The sequence below is a fragment of the Crotalus tigris genome, unplaced genomic scaffold (genome assembly GCF_016545835.1).
Source record: "Crotalus tigris isolate CLP2741 ecotype Arizona unplaced genomic scaffold, ASM1654583v1 scf7180000024470.1849372, whole genome shotgun sequence".
In the NCBI taxonomy this organism is placed as follows: Eukaryota; Metazoa; Chordata; class Lepidosauria; order Squamata; family Viperidae; genus Crotalus; species Crotalus tigris.
The window spans coordinates 775,033-795,964 of record NW_024100641.1 but is presented as its reverse complement, the minus strand read 5'-3'; the positions used below and the strand labels follow the sequence as shown (position 1 = coordinate 795,964).

General features: G+C 41.3%; 1 protein-coding gene and 1 long non-coding RNA gene across 2 annotated transcripts; one reads left to right on the top strand and one right to left on the bottom strand.

Annotated features, from left to right (window-relative positions):
• Positions 1 to 997: 997 nt before the first annotated feature.
• Positions 998 to 14,350, bottom strand: LOC120303425 (extensin-like). The gene is made up of 3 exons (XM_039332953.1): positions 14,312 to 14,350; positions 11,120 to 11,219; positions 998 to 5,551 (listed from the first exon to the last, which is right to left on the bottom strand). Exon 3 carries the CDS (start codon positions 5,539 to 5,541, stop codon positions 3,409 to 3,411), a length of 2,133 nt encoding a protein of 710 aa, XP_039188887.1. The 5' UTR covers positions 5,542 to 5,551; positions 11,120 to 11,219; positions 14,312 to 14,350; the 3' UTR covers positions 998 to 3,408.
• On the top strand, positions 11,203 to 13,067 carry LOC120303426. The gene is made up of 2 exons (XR_005555458.1): positions 11,203 to 11,672; positions 12,804 to 13,067. It is a non-coding gene; the product is annotated as an uncharacterized LOC120303426 (long non-coding RNA).
• Positions 14,351 to 20,932: the final 6,582 nt, after the last annotated feature.

Below are 20,932 nucleotides of genomic sequence, written 5' to 3'. Positions count from 1 at the left end.
AGCTTGAGAGTTCACAAGGTTAATGCTGTATGGAATGAAACTATGGCTGAATCTGGATGTTTTGCTACGGATACCACGAAGCCTCCTCCCAGAAGGTAATAAAGAAAACAGGTTGTGAAGAGGATGTGTAGTGTCCCAGATGATCTTATGGACCCTGCTCAAGCAATGCTTCTGTGCTATGTCCTGGATGGGAGGGAGGGAACTGCCAATGATCTTTTCAGCCATCCTTGCCACTCTCTGCACCGCCTTCCTGTCTGAAGCAGTGAGGCTTCCAAACCAGACTGAATGTAATATGAATGTAATACAAGCTCTCTCCCTCCCTCCCTCTCTCTCTCCCTCCCTCCCTCCCCCTCTCTCACACACACAGACACACACATAAAAAAACACAGAAGACCAAGCATTCTTACAATTTTAAGATACTATGAAGCTTGCACGTAGGATGCTAGTCACAGTAATCCAAAATTAAATCAATGCATGTTACTTTAGCATGGTGTGAAAAAATAGTCACTCTACACAACTTACTTAATCATACTTACATAATCAGAGAATGTAAGGGTTTGAGGGGATAACCCAACTCCCTTCTTACTATTGCAGTGGCTGTCATGGTTCCGACAGATGAAACTCTTCAAAAGAACTTTGAGGCATTGTTTTACCTTAAAGAATCTTTTATTCGAGTAGCATAATATCAGCACTACATAATCGAAGCCAAAAACTGAATTCCCCTCCCCTGGGCACATAGTATCAAAGCACAATTCCCTCCTCCAATTAACTGTCATAAATCACATTCCCCAATTAGCTTGAAGCGGGCTTCCTCTCCAGTTCTCCAGCCCACCAATTCTTTATCAGCTCTGGGCTCAATAACCTTGATTCTCATGCTAAGTTTAGTGTTGTTACGTCTAGCTAGACTCTCATTCATATCCCTTCCCCAGCATCATCTAACTCTAAAAGTGAAAGGTAAAAAGACGGCTACATTTCCATCTGTTGTCAATGTAAAACATCCGATGTTAGCAGCGTTGACAGTGGCTTTGCAAACAAGGACCAAATACAAGGCCAACAGATCTATTTTGGTGTTATATAGGCCACAGTTTTATTTGGCAGTTTAGCAGAAAGGATGAGAAGAGTAAATGGAGATTAGCAAGTCAAAGCACTTAACAAGTAATCTTCAAATAAATTTTGTGTTGGAACATTAGGCAATCAACATTCTACATGGAAATAAAATCTGAGCACTATGTATCATACAGAGCGTGTTAGAGTGTAATGAATAACCAAAATAGTTTAAAATTCTAGCTTTTTGTTCGTAACACTGATGCTCAAATAGACTTCCCAGGTGTTCTTGCACAGCTCCTTCCATTACACAAAGAAGGAAAATTAAACAGAAACACAAACACTGTGTTATATCCCAACTAGCCTTCAGGATTTCTTATTTCTTTAACAAAACAGATGCTAAACCTAACTTGAAATTTATGTTTCTGACCTTTTTCCGATGAATTGAGGCAAGATCCAAATTCAGAGATAAAAGAAGCTTTGTGCTTGCTCACTAGTCTTACTAGCTTAACCACACCCACTGAGAAGTCAAGCAAGAAGGTCCAAGCAGTGTTTATCAACACATTGCTTATCAAGGGTTGGTAAAAAAAAATTCTTTGTATCATATTTAAAGAAGACAGTTTTTCATGATGGGAATCCATCTTCAGAATTTAAGCCAAGCTAATTATACAGCATTTCTTTTCTCAAAGAGACTCCCTTTGAGAATCACAGGGCTGGAAGGAAAATGGAATAAATCCAACCACATCCTTTGTTTCAAGGGAAGAAGCACATAGTCCTGATGTCATCTTAAGAACCCAAATTTATTTATTTACATATTTATGCATTTGTTGGATTGATGCCCCATTGTAACTAACTCAATTGTGGCATAATTTCAATCCAAGCCAAGTCTCTTTCCACTTCTGATTTGTGACAACTATCACAGCATGGGAAAAAAAAAACAATCCTAAAGATAGAATTAGAGTTTAACTCCAAATGTGCTTTTTTTTTTTTTCAAAAGGCAACTAAACTTCCTTGTTTTTTTTCCTTTGAAAACATTTTGCTTCTCATCCAAGGAGCTTCTTGTATAAGAACTGAAAAAAAGCTTCTTGGATGAGAAGTGAAATGTTTTTAAAGAAGAAAACAAGAAAGTCCAGTTGCCTTTTGGGGGAAAAAAAAAAAAGGACCTTGTAGACAACCATAACCTGGATGATTGAAAATCTCCATAGACAACTAGATTTTAAACCCACCCAGGCATTCATTAAGAGGTCAAGGAAACCAAAGAATGGAAAACAACATGGCACCATGTGGCTTCCAAACAGTATTCTCAGCCTACAAATTACTAATGATTGGACGAAACTTCCCAGTCATATTTAAGGGTAGGGATAACAGTTTAAACAAAGAAGGCACAAAAACAGTTTATCAGGCAGGGGGCCCTGCTGCCCCAGGGCCACAAGTGACTTCAAGTCTTCTTTCTGCAACTCTTGAACCCCACCCCCCATCCCCTCCACAATTGCTGAAAAGGGATAGTTCAGCTTTCCACCATAGTGAGATAGGAACCTGTGGGAAATGCTCTAATAAAAGTATATCATAATTTTAAAAGAAAGTTTTCAAAAAAGTGTTCAGCTCAACATTTGCAGCCTATCCAGATGGCACGGTTTTCTTCAGCAGCAAGTTTGCAGGCGTCAGACCCGACGTTGTAAATCATGTTTGCCACCAAATGTTGCCTGCCTCTGTTATGAGGTGTGTGACAGCTTTCACCACTCAGCAAAAATGGTTGATTAATCAGATACGTGTTGGAATTATCAGCTCCCATTAGAGGAAAGCTATTTTGGAGATAGTCAAAAAAAGCCCACATCCAAACCTATTCAGTTGCTCGATCCCAACTGTTCAGAAAGTCAATTTGGTTCCAAGGTTGGACTTGACGTGTGTCTGAATAGAATCTTCAATTCAAATCTTGATGTATTCATTTAAATAACTCCAGAAGTCTCCTTCCTTCCTTCCTTCCTTCCCTTCTTTCCATCCATCCATCCATCTCAAAAGCAACTTCTACTATCATTTGAACTGTTAAAATATTTCCTGAAAAAACTGAGCAGGTCCCACTGAGGGATCTAGGCAACAGGAATGGAGGGAATTATCCACTGTCTCCACCTTAAATTAGACTTGACAGTCAATACAAAAAAAGGAATCACTTTTGATTGATTGATGGCAATTGGAATTCATTCATAGGTATCACATGTATTGCATCTCTTTACCCCATTGTACTGAACTGATGCAGTCTCCAGAAAAGCATAAAACCACAACTAAATTCTTGCTGGGGAGAGAGAGATCTTCCAGACCTCTGATAAGTGAACAGCAACCATGATAGAGACTTAGGAAGCGTAGCCCTTAGAAGATCAGGAAAGGAGTGATTAAGGAAAGGACTGAAGCTGCAAAAGGATGAACAAGGAGCAAAACATTTTCAAAGGAGACATGCAAATCAGACACAGCATTGTTAGGGAGAGTGTGTCCACTGGCTCCTCCGGGAGCTGCTCCTTCTTGATATTTGAACTCACGTTTGAACTCCAGTGTAGTCTCTGGTTTATGATTATAGTAGCTGCCTCCCGTTGTGAGACCAGTGAAGCGGGGATACATCTCCATGCATTTTTCATTGGCAAGCTGTGTGACCACTCTGGCTTCCAATTCATCCTCGGTTTGGTTTCCAATGGGCTTCACGTACTCTCCTACAGTGACGTTTACACACTCACTCAAGAAAGCCTCCCTTGAAACTGGCTGGCTAGTGTTTGGGTGGTAAACATGGGTGGCAAAACGGTGGCGGTTTTCACTCCACCATCGTTCCTCCTCACTGTCATTAAAACGAAAATACATCTTGGCTATGGGGCTGCCTAAGATGTAGCTCTCAGGATCTTCCACAACAGGTTCCCCCACAATATATTTCACTTCATCACCCTTTGGCTTCGGGTCCGCTGGGTTGCCACCGTGAGGCCTGGAACTGCCTCCTCCTTGGGAGCTGGAGAAAGTACGATACTGCTCGATGCACATTTCCCTGACCACGTGCGTCACCACCTTGGCTTCCATCTCGTCCTCTGTTTTATTCCCAGTGGGCTCGACATATTCTTTCACTGTGACATTCACACAGTCTCTCACAAAGATATCTTGTGGAACAGGCTCGATGTACTGGGGATAGTACACGCGATCCGAATAACGATGGCGATTTTCGTACCACCAGCGCTCCTCGTTCGGGTTGTTAAAGCGAAAATGCAGATTAGACATGGCACGTCCCAGAAAGTAGCCTCCAAGAGCTCCTGCTGCTGCACCTGCAACTGCCGCTCCAGCCACATGCTTCATCTTAGTCTTGGGCTGCTTGGGCTTCCAGATCTTGGGATTATAGTGGTTCCATTGAGGATTTTGGGGGTTATACGGTTGGTGTGGGAAATACCCAGGATTTTGAGGGTTGATCGGATAGGGGGGAGGATGTCTTGGATTTTGAGGGTTGACCGGATATGGGGGAGGATGTGCTGGGTTTTGGGGGTTAACCGGATGTGGGTAGGCAGGGTTGTATGGAGGAGGATTCCCTGGATTAACAGGATTATTTGGGCGATGGGCAGGGTTGTATGGAGGAGGATTCCCTGGATTAACAGGGTAATTTGGGGGATGGGCAGGGTTATATGGAGGGGGATTCCCTGGATTAACAGGGTAATTTGGGGGATGGGCAGGGTTGTATGGAGGAGGATTCCCTGGATTAACAGGGTAATTTGGGGGATGGGCAGGGTTGTATGGAGGGGGATTTCCTGGATTAACAGGGTAATTTGGGAGATGGGCAGGGTTGTATGGAGGGGGATTCCCTGGATTAACAGGATTTGGGGGATGGGCAGGGTTGTATGGAGGGGGATTCCCTGGATTAACAGGATTATTTGGGGGATGGGCAGGGTTGTATGGAGGGGGATTCCCTGGATTAACAGGATTATTTGGGGGATGGGCAGGGTTGTATGGAGGGGGATTCCCTGGATTAACAGGATTATTTGGGGGATGGGCAGGGTTGTATGGAGGGGGATTCCCTGGATTAACAGGATTATTTGGGGGATGGGCAGGGTTGTATGGTGGGGGATTCCCTGGATTAACAGGATTATTTGGGGGATGGGCAGGGTTGTATGGAGGGGGATTCCTTGGGTTAACAGGGTAATTTGGGGGGTGGGCAGGATTTTGAGGGTTGACAGGATAAAGTGGAAGGCGTCCTGGATTTTGTGGGATGGCGGGATTATGGGGTGGATATGCAGGATTATATGGAGGAGGGATTGGGTGGCTCGGAGGACGCCTTGCAGGATTATCAGGCTTCTTCTCAGAGTGGACGGGTCTTCTGGGTTTCTCTGCAGGCTTGACAGGTCTGCTAGGTCGACTTGACTTCCGGCTGCTGCTGCTGCTTAGTCTACCGCTTCCTTTTCTAGAAATGGAGACAATCTCCTCCGTCTGAAGCAAAATGAAGAGAATCACGATTGAGCAGGTCAACAGGAACTTTCCCATGGTGACGACTCTGCAAGATAAAACGGGGAAGACATCCAGTTTGAGAGAAATGCAAGTATGACACAAGTGATACAAATTTGTCAAAGACAGCGGTGTTTCCCCCCCCCCCAAATTATTCAAGGCAGAGAGCTTCTAGAGATTGTGGAGCCTCTCCACAATCAAGGCAGAGAGTGAAAAGAGATTGTGAAGCTTCTTGTCCTCCTTAACCAATTTGCTTTGGCAAGGAAACGATAAGATAGATTTAGAATGGAGAAGACATTTGAAAATTTGAGAAACCTTTGGGAAGAAGAGAAGGGGGGGAAGCAATTCCTGGAGCTGGCTTTTCAGTAGATTTGGTAAAAAAAAATAGGCTTGCTTCATATCCTGTTTTTTTCTACAACGGACTAATGGTTTTTAAAAAAAACGCAAAAGGAAGCCTTTTTATATTTATGTGCTTGGACAGCAGTAAGAGAAGTCAGAAATAGGAATTGTCCTTTTCACAAAGACTTCCCATTATCGTCCTTAACTACTTAAGATTCTGGAATCATTTCCAAATGCCCGAACTTCACTCCACGATATCTAGAGAGAACTGATTTTGAGTCTTTATTGCCCAAAAGGGTCCAATTTGCATCCTGCCTCTATCTTTGTTTGTTAGACCCAAATGAAAGCCTTCTTTCTTGATCTCTTTACTTGGGTTGTCACTTGCACATCTCAAGAGGAAGAGCCACAGAGCAGAAATAAGATAAATTGATGCAAAACAAATATGCAAATTGAATACACAACATTTGATCATAATGGAGAAGACTATACCAGATGGTGGGCCAACATGGTCTTTATTTCCCATCAGAGTGATTTTTCTCTCTCACTCACAGAAGACACAACAAATGTGGTCTACCTACTTTCCCCCACCCCCCCAAAAAAACCCCTTGTATTTTCCTCACCTACCTATCACCCATTTTATAACAGCTGATATTTGGGGCAATAATCATTTCCACGCATTGCCAGTCTCCATGCCTTGAGGGACAATAATGAAACTCACCGGAAAAGATGATGACATTGAACTAGATTAAATTCACAATTTGTGAAGCAACAACAAGTGTACTCAGTGATCCTGCTAAATCTGAACTCCGGTAAACTTGGAGCTTTGGCTCTTGTACAACATTTATATTCAGCCACAACTGCGTATTCTCTGTTAACCTGACTCCTGTATTTTGCTCTGAGCTCTGGAAGGAATCGGGAGGATGGTGAAACAGACTGCTTTGTGTCAACTTAACCAGAAGACCCCATCTGTATTATAATACAATGCCATAATGCATAGCATACATGTGCGCAGATGCTCATTAAACAGTCTTTGTTTACTTAATACAGCTACTTATACTGCTTTCTTTTTACTGTGCATGTTTTAATTCTGAATTCACTGTTTTAAAGACTTGCTTCTTGTGCATATGTTTATGTAAGTACGTTTACAGTATATTATTCCATTGCAAGCTTCTCTTTGAACTCCTGGAAGACATAACAGTACAGAACAGGGGTAGGCAACCTCAGCTCTTTTATGACTCGTGGACTTCAAATCCCAGAATTCCGGAGCCAGCCATGCTGAGGGGAAAGGGAGAGGTTTCCAAGCTGAGCTAGGCTGGCTCAGGAATTCTGGGAGTTGAAGTCCACCAGTCATAAAAGAGCCAAGGTTGCCTACCCCTGGTATAGAAGGAAAGGAAAGGAAAGGGGAAAGGGAAAAGGAAGGAGGAAAGTATTCAAACAGCTAAATGAACTTAAATATTCCAGAAAAGAACATCTCATTCACAGATCAAAATGATCAATCAAGAGCAACAGCTTAGGAAAAATTATTGTTTTGCTTAACCTTTATATGTGTTACGTAAACAGTTTTAGTATATTTTTTTGTTTCTTTGTTTTCTTTTAAGCCTCTCAACTCAGCGTTTCATTCCCATAACTGCTTCACTAGAAAAATAAACTGCTGGAAGAAGGGATGTTACACTTTACATCGCACAACTTGAGCAATAAATGAATTTTCTTTCTTCTTTTTAAGTACAAAGTCATGTTCTTTCGCTGTGACACATTTATTTTGCAACTTTTGGGCGGGATGTCTTTGCCAATAAAACATGTAGGCAAGTGTATTGCAAGCATTAAAAAAAATTAAGAACATTCTAATGATATGGTACAAAGTGCAAAGTGAAGGAAAATTAATCCAGAAAGTCAGCTCTGCTCCTTAGGTATAAATTTTTTATTAATGTAACTGTAACATGAAGTTCTGGCCATCATATTCGGAAAATTTTACCGTTTCTTCTGTTTTCCTTAACCCAATCCCTGAAATAGTATCTTTGAATATTAAACTTGAGTAACTGAATTGGAAAATGAAAAGTGTTACCCTAAGTGAATATTTTATAAATATTTTATATATTCAGAAAGGACATTTTAGGAAAACTTTCAAACAATCTGACACTATAAATTTCTAGGATCTATAAATGGTTGCCTAGGGATTCTATGAAGAAAGGGAGGGGGAGACTATTAGAGTATTTATTTTAAAATATGTTTCCTACTCCTCTAATGACAATTAAAGCAAATAATTTTTTTCATAACCTGCACAGAGCTTACACTGATATACAAAGCCATATGATGAATGATTGGGGGAACAAGATATGTCAATAATAATAATAATAATAATAATAATAATAAAGTTGGAAGGGACCTTGGAGGTCATCTAGTCCAACCCCCTGCTCAGGCAGGAAACCCTATACCATTTCAGACAAATGGCTGTCCAGTCTCTTCTTAAAAACTTCCAGTGTTGGAGCATTCACCACTTCTGGAGAAGGATTAGGGAGAGACTATCACAGCATCTGAGGACAGGGTAGGAAGTAATGGGTGGAAGATTATTAAAGAGCGATCCAACCTAGATTTAAGGATAAATTTCCTGATAGCGAGAACAATTAATCAGTGGAACAGCTTGCCTCTCACTGGAGGTTTTCGAGAAGAGACTGAACAGCAATTTGTCTGGAATGGTGTAGGATCTCCTGCCATAAGCAGGCAGTTGGACTAAAACAAGGCTTTTCAACCATTGGTATGGGTACCACCTGTGGTACATTGGCACCTGGCAGATGGTACGCGACCATCCTAGAAAAGTGGTAGCGGGGGAGGGGAATGAGCTGAACCAGTGACAGCACCGCACGAGCCTGAGCAAGAGATGGCTGGAGCTGCAGGGCTGTCATGGCTCAGCGGAAGCGCCAGGATCAGCGCTTCTTTGGGGCTGTCAGGGCTCAGTGGAAGTGTCAGGATCAGTGCCAGGCTCCAGCTGGAGCTCAACACTGATCCTGGTACTTCTGCTGAGCTCAGAAGAAGTGCGGATCAGCTGGAATGTTGCAGCATCTCCAGGGTCTTGTGATTTACATTCAGATGCTTGGCAACTGATTCATATTTATGATGGTCACAGTGTCCCAGGGTCATGTGAAGTGACCAAAACCTGCTGCAACCACCCAGCAGACGGGGGGAATAAAAATCAAACACTCCACACTCCACCCTCGCTGCCAATCCTCAACAGAAATGCTCACAACAATGAAAACCTCGGACAGGAGGAAGAGCGCTGCCAGGTGGGCAGGCAGGTGTCTTGCTCGGCTGTGCCTTGGGGGGCATTTTTTTCAGTGCCATTGTAACTTCAAACAGTCACTAAGCAAACTGTTGTAAGTTGAGGACTACCTGTATTTTATCACTTTTTTCCTTTTTTTTTTGGGTCATCAAGTTTTTGACACCTTGCTAGGCGTCTGGTGGTACTCGGATGTTGCCATATCCTAAAAGTGGTACAATGGGTGAAAAGGTTGAAAAGCCCTAGACTAGATGACCTCCAAGGGGCTTTCAACCATATTATTCTATGCTCTATAGTTCTTTGTGATCAAACCCAAATTTTGGGGAGAACTAAGGGCACTCTCTTCCCCTCATCCTTTTTTTTAGCATCCAGAAACCTCTTTACATTTTTTGCAGAATAAATGGAATAAAAACACGTCATGAGGTTCGTTACTGGCTAAGAGTTCTAAATTTGGTTTCCTAAAAATTATCTCCCAGCACACCGCAAAGAGGATAAAAAGGGTACGTGCTGTCTCGTGGAATCTTTTCATGAGTGCCAGACCATGTTTAAATTCATTATTTCTACCAAAATATTTCACAACAAGAGAAGAAACCATTTAAGTGATTGGGGCTGGGAAGGGGAATCCCACCGACAAAAGTCGTTTGGGCTCATCATATCCTGTTGCTTTCTGGCATTGCTTTTAACCTCCCATAGGTGCTACAGATCAGCACAGTATTAGTGCATCAATTGGTTTTTTCATATTGTCGGTTTAATTTGTGGCTTTAAGTTCCTACCAACCCGTTCTTAAAATGACAACAATTCATTTGAAAGAGAAGAGGATCTACCAAGGATTTGTAAAAATAATGCTATATAACATAGTCATCCATGGGTGTGGCTAGTACATGGTAGGGAACATACCTCAAAATGGGCTCGACTTTACCACCTTGTATCACGCACACTTGTCAGAAACAGAATTATTTAGTAATGTAGAACAATAGCAATAATGCAATAAAGCAAGAAGGTGCTACCAACTTGCTCCAATTTTCATCACCTCATAATTAATGGGCAGAACAACTAGGTAGAAAATAAGAACATCTGCAGTGGAATTGGCCCAAACTATAGATCTATTGATAAATGCAGGCATCCATTTCATGCCTCATAGAGTTGCTGATCGTAGCACTGTGCCAAATCATGCAAACTAATTGCCAACTTTTCTTTCACTTTGGAATGATATAGGGTTGGACTAGAAGATCTCTAAGGTCTTTTCCAACCCTGTTATTCTATGTTCCATCAACCCAGTCAAAACATTGTCTCCCCCCTGAAACTACTGATATATAAATGGGGAGGAGGTGCTCCCTTTTTCCCCAACATTTAGAAGCATCTTGGCAGGCAGGTTTGTAAACACACACACACACACACACACACACACACACACACATTTTAAGAACATGTCTGCATCCCACCCAGAACTACTTCTGAAGTTGCAATTCTTTTCTCCCTCCATTTGCTTTTCATTTAAGAGGAGTTTTACTCTATCAAAAAGACACTACAGCAAATGTGCTGGGCCAGCAGAACATCCTGCTTTTCTCTATCAAAACACACTCTGCTTCTCTGTGCTGGGGAATTCCAAAATATAGCAACTGCTAGTCAAGAAAATAGGCCAGATTAAAGACACCCACAATGCCTTTTTTTAATAGAAGTGCCTGTTCTGATCGCCCTTAACTGCACAGCACTCTCAGCAGACGTTTCAGATGCTTCCACCGCTTCTCTCCTCCACGCTTGTCCTCTGAGTGGAAAAAAAAAATTGCCTCCAGAATTCATCTGGATCCCGTAAAATCATCTGTGCTCCACCAGGCAGTTTATCACTTTAAGAGTTGCATAACGTGAATGGAAATGTACTCCTTCCCAGCAAACAAGGTTTCTCTTCAGGCAGAGGCATTTTTAACCTAGATAGGAAACCCGTGGCTTCTCTAACATGGTTGCTGTGCGCGCATTTACGCATTTCAGGAATCAATGAGAGAAACTTACCCTTGTGTCGACAAATTGAAGAAGGGCTATCCGGAGCTCTCTCTTCTCAAAGACGCTGCTCGTGTGCTTTTTCAGCTCTGCAAATCTCCAGATGCTGTGACTAACGGTAGGTGGAGCATGTTCAGTGCCTGTTATGGCCTGTTGTTTATACCAGAATCTACGCCATTTGAAAAACAGCCTCCGAACCAACCCTGTATTCTAATGAATGGATTAAGAAATGACACATTCTACAAAGCTGTTCCCAGAAAGGGCAGGAAATGTTTTAACAGTCCTGGGCACCTAGCCAAGACTTCCAGCCTTGCTTCTGAGTTTGACACACAAAGTGGAAAGGAGAGGTTTTCATTCAGCACAAGAAAGAAAGTGACCATTTTTCAACAAAGGGCATTTGGCCTTTTACTGTATTTCTAGGATCTGACTCTAAGCTTCAGGAAAATCTAGGAGGAGGGTTCGTAAAAGGAGCTGATAACCAACACAATCTATTCAGAAACAGCAGCTAAAATCCACTCTGCAAGGGTCAGAAAAGAAGATGAGGGCTCTCTTCTACAAAATTGAGGTAAGCTCATTCAGTTGCTGCCACCTCCCTTAGCCTCATCCAATCATGTTATTGCAGGTGGTCCCCGACTTTCAAAAGTTCATTTAGTGACCGTTCGAACTTACAACGGCACTGAAAAAAGTAATTTGCCTTCATTGAAAGCGATTTATTACCATTTTTCCACACTTGCAGCATCCCCACTATTACGTGATCAAAATTTGGACGCTTGGCGGCTGGCATGTACTTGTGATGGTCACCGTGTTCCTGGGGACACGTGATCAGGTTTTGCGACCTTCTGACAAGCAAGGTCAATGGGGAAGCCAGATTCACTTAACAACCCTGTTGCTTACTTAGCAATTGCAGTGATTCACTTAACAACTGTGGCAAGCAAAATGTATAACGGATACTCCCCTATGTGCTGGAAGTGCAAAAAAGAAAAGGGCACATTTTTTCATGTATGGTGGACATGTAGAGAAGCACAGGTGTATTGGCTTATGGTCTGGGAATGACTAGGCAAAACATTCAATACAAACCTGAGACATTACTATTAGGAATATTAGGGGAAAATGTAAATAAAGGTGACACATATTTAATCATACACGTGGTAACGGCGGCAAGGATACTATTTGCTCAAAAGTGGAAAGCAATGGAAGCACTGAGTGAGGAAGCACTAATAAAGAAAATTATGTATTGCGCAGAACTAGACAAGATAACAAAAAGATTAAAAAATCAGGAAGAAACAGAATTTTATTGAATCTGGAATAAATTTTATAAATGGAGGAAAAAAAATGGGGGTCAACAGCAAAGATATAAGTTAAGATAGAGACTAGGAATGTACAGTTGTATATAGATATATCATATGTAATTATTGTACAATATGAACTGACAAGACGGAGATGTATGTCAAAGACGATTTATCATGTTCAATGTTTTTAATCTTTTTTTTCCTTTGTACACAATAAAAAATTAAAAAAATTAAAAAAAACTGTAGAAGGGGGCAAAACTCAGTTAACAAATGTCTAACTTGTGGGCGTTAAGTCAAGGACTACCTGTATTATTTTATTTTATTTTATTTCCACTTTTGTCTCACATAAGCAGTGGTTTGTTGCCTTGGACCCCTGGCTCATTTTATCCAACAATCTGTTCTCACAGGAGCCTCACAACGAACTGCACAAGGAAGCCCACTAATCTCTCTGCAGATGGTCTTCAGAGACAGCCATGCTAACGTCAAGGCTAAGGGCCATTCCTCTGGACAACGTCTAACTAATTTTGTGGAAGGTAAAGTAGCACCTCCACTTTATTCAACCCATGGACTATTTTGTAATTCTCAACCTGTCCCCTTCCAATTCTTCTCTTTTGGGACTAAAAATTCCAAAAGGCCATCTTTCCTCATAATAAAATTCTCCAGACCCGTCACCATCTTGGTTGCATTCTGTTTTATTTTATCTGGTATATTTTTAACCTTTGTGCTTCTCTACATGGAATACTGCTCATTGACTGTAATAAAGGATGGGTGACTGACAAGAGTTGAACAAGATAAATAACCTTTTTCAGAGGTCGCAAAACCAGGAGCGTTTTCAAGTGGTGTTTTCGGTACAATGGAGTCCTATGTTTTAAGACACATGGAAAAACCTGGACTGCGATTCACAGTCAAAAAGGTATAGAAGCAGTTATTCCCAAATTATGTCTGTGCTACTTGGTATTTTCACATGAAGACCTGATTTCGTTAACCCAAAGATGTTGGCTATATTTACACAAGGCACTCTGGTTATTGAATTAATCTATGTGCTCTATACAGGAAGTCCTTGACTTGCAGCCATTCGTTTAACGACTGAACTTACAACAGCAGTGGAAAAAGTGACTTACACATGGTCGTCACATTTAAAACCATTGCAGCATAGCCACAGGATCAAAATTTGGGCACTTGACAAGTAGCATGTACTTAGGACAGTTGCAATGCTACAGAGTCACAGGTTTGCTGTTTGCAACCTTCCCAGCTAGTTTCCAACAAGCAGAATGAATGAGGAAAGACAGATGTGTTTAAGGACTGTGTGATTCATTTAAGACAGGAGTGTCAAACTTGCAATGTCACATGACATGTGAAATGACATGTCGCAACATATCGTGACTTTTTTTTGCATTGCCAGCATGGTATGATGCATCCGGCCCATGGGCCGGCAGTTTGACACCCCTGATTTAAGAAGTGCAGGGATTCACTTAACAAAGAAGACATGAGAAGCTGTGAGGAAGATTATTTGTGGAGCTTTTGTACTGTGTAATCCTATTTCTGCCACCATTGAGGGGCACTTCTAATTTGTGTTTATTGTCTTGGGCTGGCTGAGGAACCTGTTGGCAAAATGCCCCTTAGCAAATTAACATATTGCTTTTGATGTTGGAAGCATTCCCAGAAAACATTCCGTTTCATATCCAAATTCTCTTTCTGTTCCTTGGCAAATCTGAGAAATAGCAATCACAGAGTGAGCTGGGCAGATATTAGTTACTGTATGAAAAATACATTGGAAATAAAGCAATGTGCAAATTAATATTAACTATATTGAATTGCAGAAAAGTGGAGGAAAGAAAATGGTTGCTGGGAACATCCAACTTTTCTTTCTTGGGGAAAAAAAAACCCCTGAGTTTTAATTTCCAAACTTCGTTACCTTTTTTGTTGTTCTTTCACTAGTTGGGAGGAGGTGCCATTTCAATTCCTTTTCAGGTTTCTCTCAAGCTTCTGGCAAAACTCCAAGCAGGATTCACACCATGATTTGCTGCTCACCATAGCAGATGATAGATAGATAGATAGATAGATAGATAGATAGATAGATAGATAGATAGATAGATAGATAGATAGATAGATAGATAGATAGATAGATAGATAGATAGATATAGGCATAGGCATAGATATAGATAGGGCTTTTTTTGTCATAGAACATCCAGAACGGAGTTCCGGCACCTTTTTTGGATGGAACCTTGTAGGGTAGGCAAGGCAGGTTGTATGACATGTGTGAGTTCCAACACCTTTTTTTTTTTTTTTACAAAAAAAGCACTGGATATAGAGATAGAGATAGAGAGATAGAGATAGATTGATGATAGAGATAGAGAGATAGAGAGATAGATAGACAGACAGACAGACAGACAGACAGACAGATAGATAGATGATAGACAGAGAGAGAGAGAGACATACAGACAGAGCTTTATTGTTATTTTTTTTTACTGTGGCACAACAGCACACATCAAAAATGAAATTTAGTTGCCCACTCTCAAAGTGAACACATACATGACACACACCTAAACATACTATATACAACATATATATAGACCCACACCCCTACATATACATAACAAATAAATATTAAACACTGTCCATCTTGAATATATTACAGAAGAAGGAAGCTTGTGGTCCTGGCAGTTGAATGATAGCCCTCTTTCCTGCTTAAATTAGCCGTTAGTATCATTTCCAAGTTTAGCAAGCAGACTATTGTCCGGATACAGATATTCAATGAGAATAGTTAGTATGATAATAAATAGCTATAGTCAAGAAAAATAACACTGATCATAAAACATATCGATTAATCAGTAAATTTCATTCATCTTATTAAATTTCACAATCATTTCTCACTAACTTGTTTTGGTAACCATTGGTAAAAGTTTTCCCATGTTTTAAAATAAACTGATTGTTGTACCCTCCCCTACCCCAACCCTATCCCTGAACCCCACCCCGAATCCCAATACCTATATTGATCCTATTAAGTTTTATAAAACTTAATAAAATATTGTTTTAAAAAAATAGCCGTTAATCTTCAGACATCACCTCTACTTCCCCATTTCTATGCCATTTGCTTATCTCCTTTTCCTTATAACCACTTTTTCCACTCTGTCTTAGCATTTACTTTAGTAAGCTGTGGGTAGGGAAGATGACGCTGCCTCTGAACATCAGCGTGTCCTTGAAAACATCAGGGTGTGGCTCAGCTATCAGAAGCAGCTGCAACATTGGCTCGGATGCTTGTGAGCAGAGTTGTGAGTTAATGAATGAGTGTATGGGGAAAATGGGGTGCAAAGTGTTTCTGCCTAACTGCAGCTACTTTTCACAAAACCAACTTTATTGCCTTATACTATTATGGTTGGGGATGATGGAAGTTGAAAGTTATATTCCTTAACCACTTGAGGAACACAGATTCCCCACCTTGATGTACTGCATGATCTTGAAATAACTTACACAGGTCTCAAATGAATAGTTTTAATATGCCTCTTTTCCCAGGTCCCATGATACAGTAAGTAATGCTGTATTCCAAGTTCTCCACATAGCAGAGATTGTTGTAAATCTGGAAGGAATTAGAATGAGATAACCATTATTTATCTTTCCATTCTTCTGTAAAATTCTAATTAGCTTTTATGCTACTTATTTACTCGAATTCCATTAGTTTTACTGCTACTCTCCCCAACCAACCCCTGACATTAAGATCTGTTTTTGTGGTACACACATTTTAATCTAGCACGGCTGTGCACTGGGTTTTATCAGGCCAGAGATATCCCAAAAGCTGGATGTGGTGGATTCGGAGCCAAGCTATATAACCAGAATAGGATATTGCACAATAACAATTGCTTATACCCTTGTGCAGTTCCAGTGAAGAATAGTGTTATTGAAGTAGACTGGAAATCTTCCAGGACTTCCATTACAAGGTTACTTTCTGTTAAATTAGCAGAGTCAACATAATTATTATGCAATATATGATAGGCAGCAGTAGGAGTTGAAAGGTGTTAATTAGAGAAATAAACTATGTGCTGTACAGCCTGCTTGTGCCTAGCAAGTTAGCCTATTGCCTTCGTGAGAGAAAGAACCACGTTCTTGTGGCCAAAACTGAAAATACAACAATCAATCCTGTTGGATCTTTGAACAGCAGAGTTAAACTCTGCTTTACTACAAGTAGCAAAATACGTTGATACTTTGAGGATGGTTCGTGACTGGATCATGGGATATTTCTCTGGATTGAGCAGAAGCTTCGGGTGAGACCACCTCAGTGGTAAGTACATTTACACTATCTCACTGAAGCCAAGAGGGGTTAAGTGTGGGTGGGAGTTGTGGTTCTTTTTCTGTTGTGGGTCTCAGGTTCACCTCCACTCTTGTTCTATTGTGTCTCTGGATTGTTTGTTTCAGGTAGGCCTGGAATGAAGAGCCACGGTTTTGATTAAACCATTAAATCAGAGGTCCCCAACCTTTTGGGCACCAGGGACCGCTTCCGTGGAGAGAGGTGCATGGTTTTGTGCGCTGCCTGCATCCCACAGATGGGGCTTTGCTTGTTTGTGTGGACCGGTTGCTGGCATGCCACAGCCCAGTACTGGTCCACAGACTGGGGGTTGGAGACACCTGTGTTAAAGGGTAGAACTCTAGGTAAGGATTAGATTTTGCAATAAAGGGTTAGGTTTAGGATTAAGGATTGGTCCCCTGAGTGAATGTGTGAAAGGTTTTCTTTTAGGGCTCTCCACAGCGCATCAAAACAGGGTGTTGATTCTTACTTAGTTGCCATGCTCTCAGGAAAGAGATGCCAGAGAAGCAATGGACATACATATCCTTATTGGCTATGGAAGATTATGTGTGGATGCCTAGGCAGACTTAATGTATGGCACCAAATGCCAATAAGTGAACCCTATTATAGACCTGTTATATATAGGGTGTCATGGACAGGGTAATATATTAGGAATCTGTCATCTGATTCTACAAGAAAGTGAATAATTGACCTCCATCAGGATAGAAGTCCAAGCCCATGCACACATTTACTATACACACCAGTTTTTAAACAAGTTGTATCACTGATGCTGGATACCAGAAGGAACCTTGGGATTCTCCAGAAATATTGAACTAAAATTTCCATGATCCCAACATAAATTTTAGCCATGGTCAGGGCCAGCTTTAGGCCATGACTAGGTTGGCACTGTCCTATGGTACCAAAGGTCACAGGTGCCAGAGTTGCTCCTCCTTCTAAATCATTCTAAAAATGCAAATCTTCACATCGTTGTATCTTTTAGGGGAGGGTGCTTTTGTTGATTCCTGGCAACTGCCTGGACAAGTCCCAGCAGTTTTCTTACCCAGGTTTTTCAGAAGTAGTTTGCCATTACCTCCTACCTGAGGTGGAAAGAGTGTGACTGGCCCAGGGTCATCAACCTGGCTTTGTGCCTAAGGTGAAACTAGAACTGACAGTCTAGTTCTACCTCTCACAGGAACTAGAACTTACATTTAGGCAAGAAAAACCAAATGTACAGGTATAGTATGGGGGTACCTTGCTCAATAGTAGTAACTGTGAGAGGGATCTCAGAGTCCTAGTGGACAATCATTTAAATATGAGCCAGCCGTGTGCTGCAGCTGCCAAAAAAGCCAACACAGTGCTGGGCTGCATTAACAGAGGGATAGAATCAAGATCACGTGAAGTATTAATACCACTTTACAATGCCTTGGTAAGGCCACTCTTGGAATACGGCATCCAGTTTTAGTCACCACGATATAAAAAAGATGTTGAGACTCTAGAACAGTGGTTCTCAACCTTTTTAATGCTGCGACCCCCAACTGGTTGTAAGTTGAGGACTACTCAACCGGTCGGAGGTTGAAGACTACTCAACTGGTGCAGCACCGTTTGCAGAATGGGACTTTTGGCGGGCTCAGCAGGGCAGAGACAGCCTGGACAATTCCTATTGGCTTTTGAAAGCCAATAGAATTAGACTCTATTCAAGAGAGTCTATTCTATTGGCTTTCAAAAGCCAATAGAATAAAAGGGAGTAGCACAGCTAAGGAAAAGGGGAAAAAATGGCGGACTGCGTTGTTTGGCGACCCCCGTGAAATGGTCGTTTGACCCCAAATGGGGTCCCGACCCACAGGTTGAGAACCACTGCTCTAGACAGAGTACAGAGAAGAGCAACAAAGATGATTAGGGGACTGGAGGCTAAAGCATATAAGGAACGGTTGCTGGAATTAGGTATGTCTAGTTTAACGAAGAGAAGGATAAGGGGGGACATGATAGCAGTGTTCCAATATCTCAGGGGCTGCCACAAAGAAGAGGGAGTCAAGCTATTTTCCAAAGCACCTGAAGGCAGGACAAGAAGCAACGGATGGAAACTAACCAAAGAGAGAAGCAACCTAGAACTAAGGAGAAACTTCCTGACAGTTAGAACAATTAACCAATGGAACAACCTGCCTCCAGAAGTGGTGAATGCTCCAACACTGGAAGTTTTTAAGAAGAAACTGGACAGCCATTTGTCCGAAATAGTATAGGGCTTCCTGCCTGAGCAGAGGGTTGAACTAGGTGACCTCCAAGGTCCCTTCCAACTTTATCATTATTATTATTATAGTTTTCTGATTTCTAGCCTGACGCTAGCTCTCTCAATGCAGCTGTCCCATACTGCTTAGATGGATTGCCAACGCAACTAGCATAACAAGATCTTGTTCATATTTGGCATTTGTAATCTTTGCCTCATTTGTCTCCCCCAATCCATTGTCTCTTTTCCTCTTTGAAGTCAGAGTGCAAACAAATCAGGGGCATGGTTGGTTTCACTTATTCTGCCGTATATGTCAACAGTGGTACAAGGCCCCTCCAAATACTAAACCCGCACATTCAAGTTCAGAAACAAAACTGGGCCTCTAGCCAATACGGTATATATTTCTTCACCCTATAAATATTCACAGTGTATATATTTGATGATATCTTCAAAAGAAGAAAAGGTTTAATTAATTCCTACCACTCCCAAAGAAAATTAACAAGTCCCTGCAAACTCCTGAATCCATAGAAATTGCCTTGCAATTTACACATTGCCTGATCCAAGGCAATTACTCAAGATATAATAATTCTTGAGTATTCTAATGTAATGTGAAAAGCCTACAGCAATAATTTTTATTATTATGATTCATTGCACAATCAGCCAGATGTTCAGACTGGATTTGGCATTTTTGTCTACCTATTGAGTTTTTCCAAGGATATGGGAGAGGCAGATATGGATCTTTGATGGTGTTAGGATATCATGGTAGTATATTCTAAAAAGCTGCCTTTTGCAATTGTTTGATGGTGAATTTGTCAATGCCAATAGTGTTCAAGTGATGCTCCAATTGTTTTGGGATTGCACCCAAGGTGCCTATTACTATTGGTACTGTCTTTGCTTATTTTTATTATTAGTTAAATTTATGTGCCAGGTATCTCACCATGGGGCTACTCTAGGTGACTTGGCACAGTAAAAATCGAGGAATGAAAAGAAAAATGTTAACAGTAGCAACATAGTGAAACAACAAAATAAACAATGAAATAAACAATGAAAATACAGTAATATGAGATTAAAAGATGGGCAGGGGGGAAGCAGAGGGAGAGTGGGGTTTGTTATCAATCTAATAGCCACCTCCAGTTCGTTTGATTTGATTTGACTGGAGTCAGTTTTTTCACCTGTCTCCTTCTGAAGTGTGAGCTTCCTCAAATTCAGCTTTCTTCCCTAAAAGTAGGTGTGGCATGTTTGGTGTAAACAACAGACAGTTGTTTATAACTGCATTTGCCATTAAAGGGCTAGACCACATTCTACTAACTGGATTAGGAAATGAGAGGGATTGAGTGCTGAGAAAAAGCAAAAACAAAAAACCCATTTGCCTGTGGTCCCCGTTTTTAAGGATGCAAAAGTTTTAGCTCATCTGTCAAAAACCCATTTTGATTCTGGGAAGTCAAGAGCTGCCTTCAATCAAGGAGCATTGCCTAGAACAGGGGTCCCCAACCCCCATACTGTGGACCGGCATCGGGCCACAGCATGCCAACAACTGGGCCGCACAAACAAGCAAAGCCCCATCCATGGGATGCAGGCAACACACGTAACCATGCCCCCTCCGGTCCGTGGAAAAAAACTCTCTCCACAGCACCGGTCCCTGGTGTCTAGAAGGTTGAGGGCCTCTGGCCTAGAACACTACCTACACAATGATTTTCCAACTTAATATCTCACTCCATCCTAATGGCAAGATCAACTCAATTTTCACAATCAAATCAAACGCATAATAAACTTTGGACACCACGGCTCCCAGAGCATAATTGCTCAGACACTATTCGCATTGTTTATCTTGGAAATAATCGTCTTCAGGAGTCAAACACGGTTTTATATATCTATATCCTATTTTCAATCTCATAGAAAAGAAATTGCTTTCAGATTGTTTTGCTTCCAAAGAAGAAGACAAGGATGGATAAGGTTCATGACATAGTTACCATGTGGTTACAGCAGTGAAGGGGAATGCTTGAGTTATTCGTTTTCACCTTACAAACTAATCTGAA

Excerpts from the sequence above, each read along its gene's own strand:
- LOC120303425 (XM_039332953.1), bottom strand. The coding sequence starts at position 5,541 with ATGGGAAAGTTCCTGTTGACCTGCTCAATCGTGATTCTCTTCATTTTG.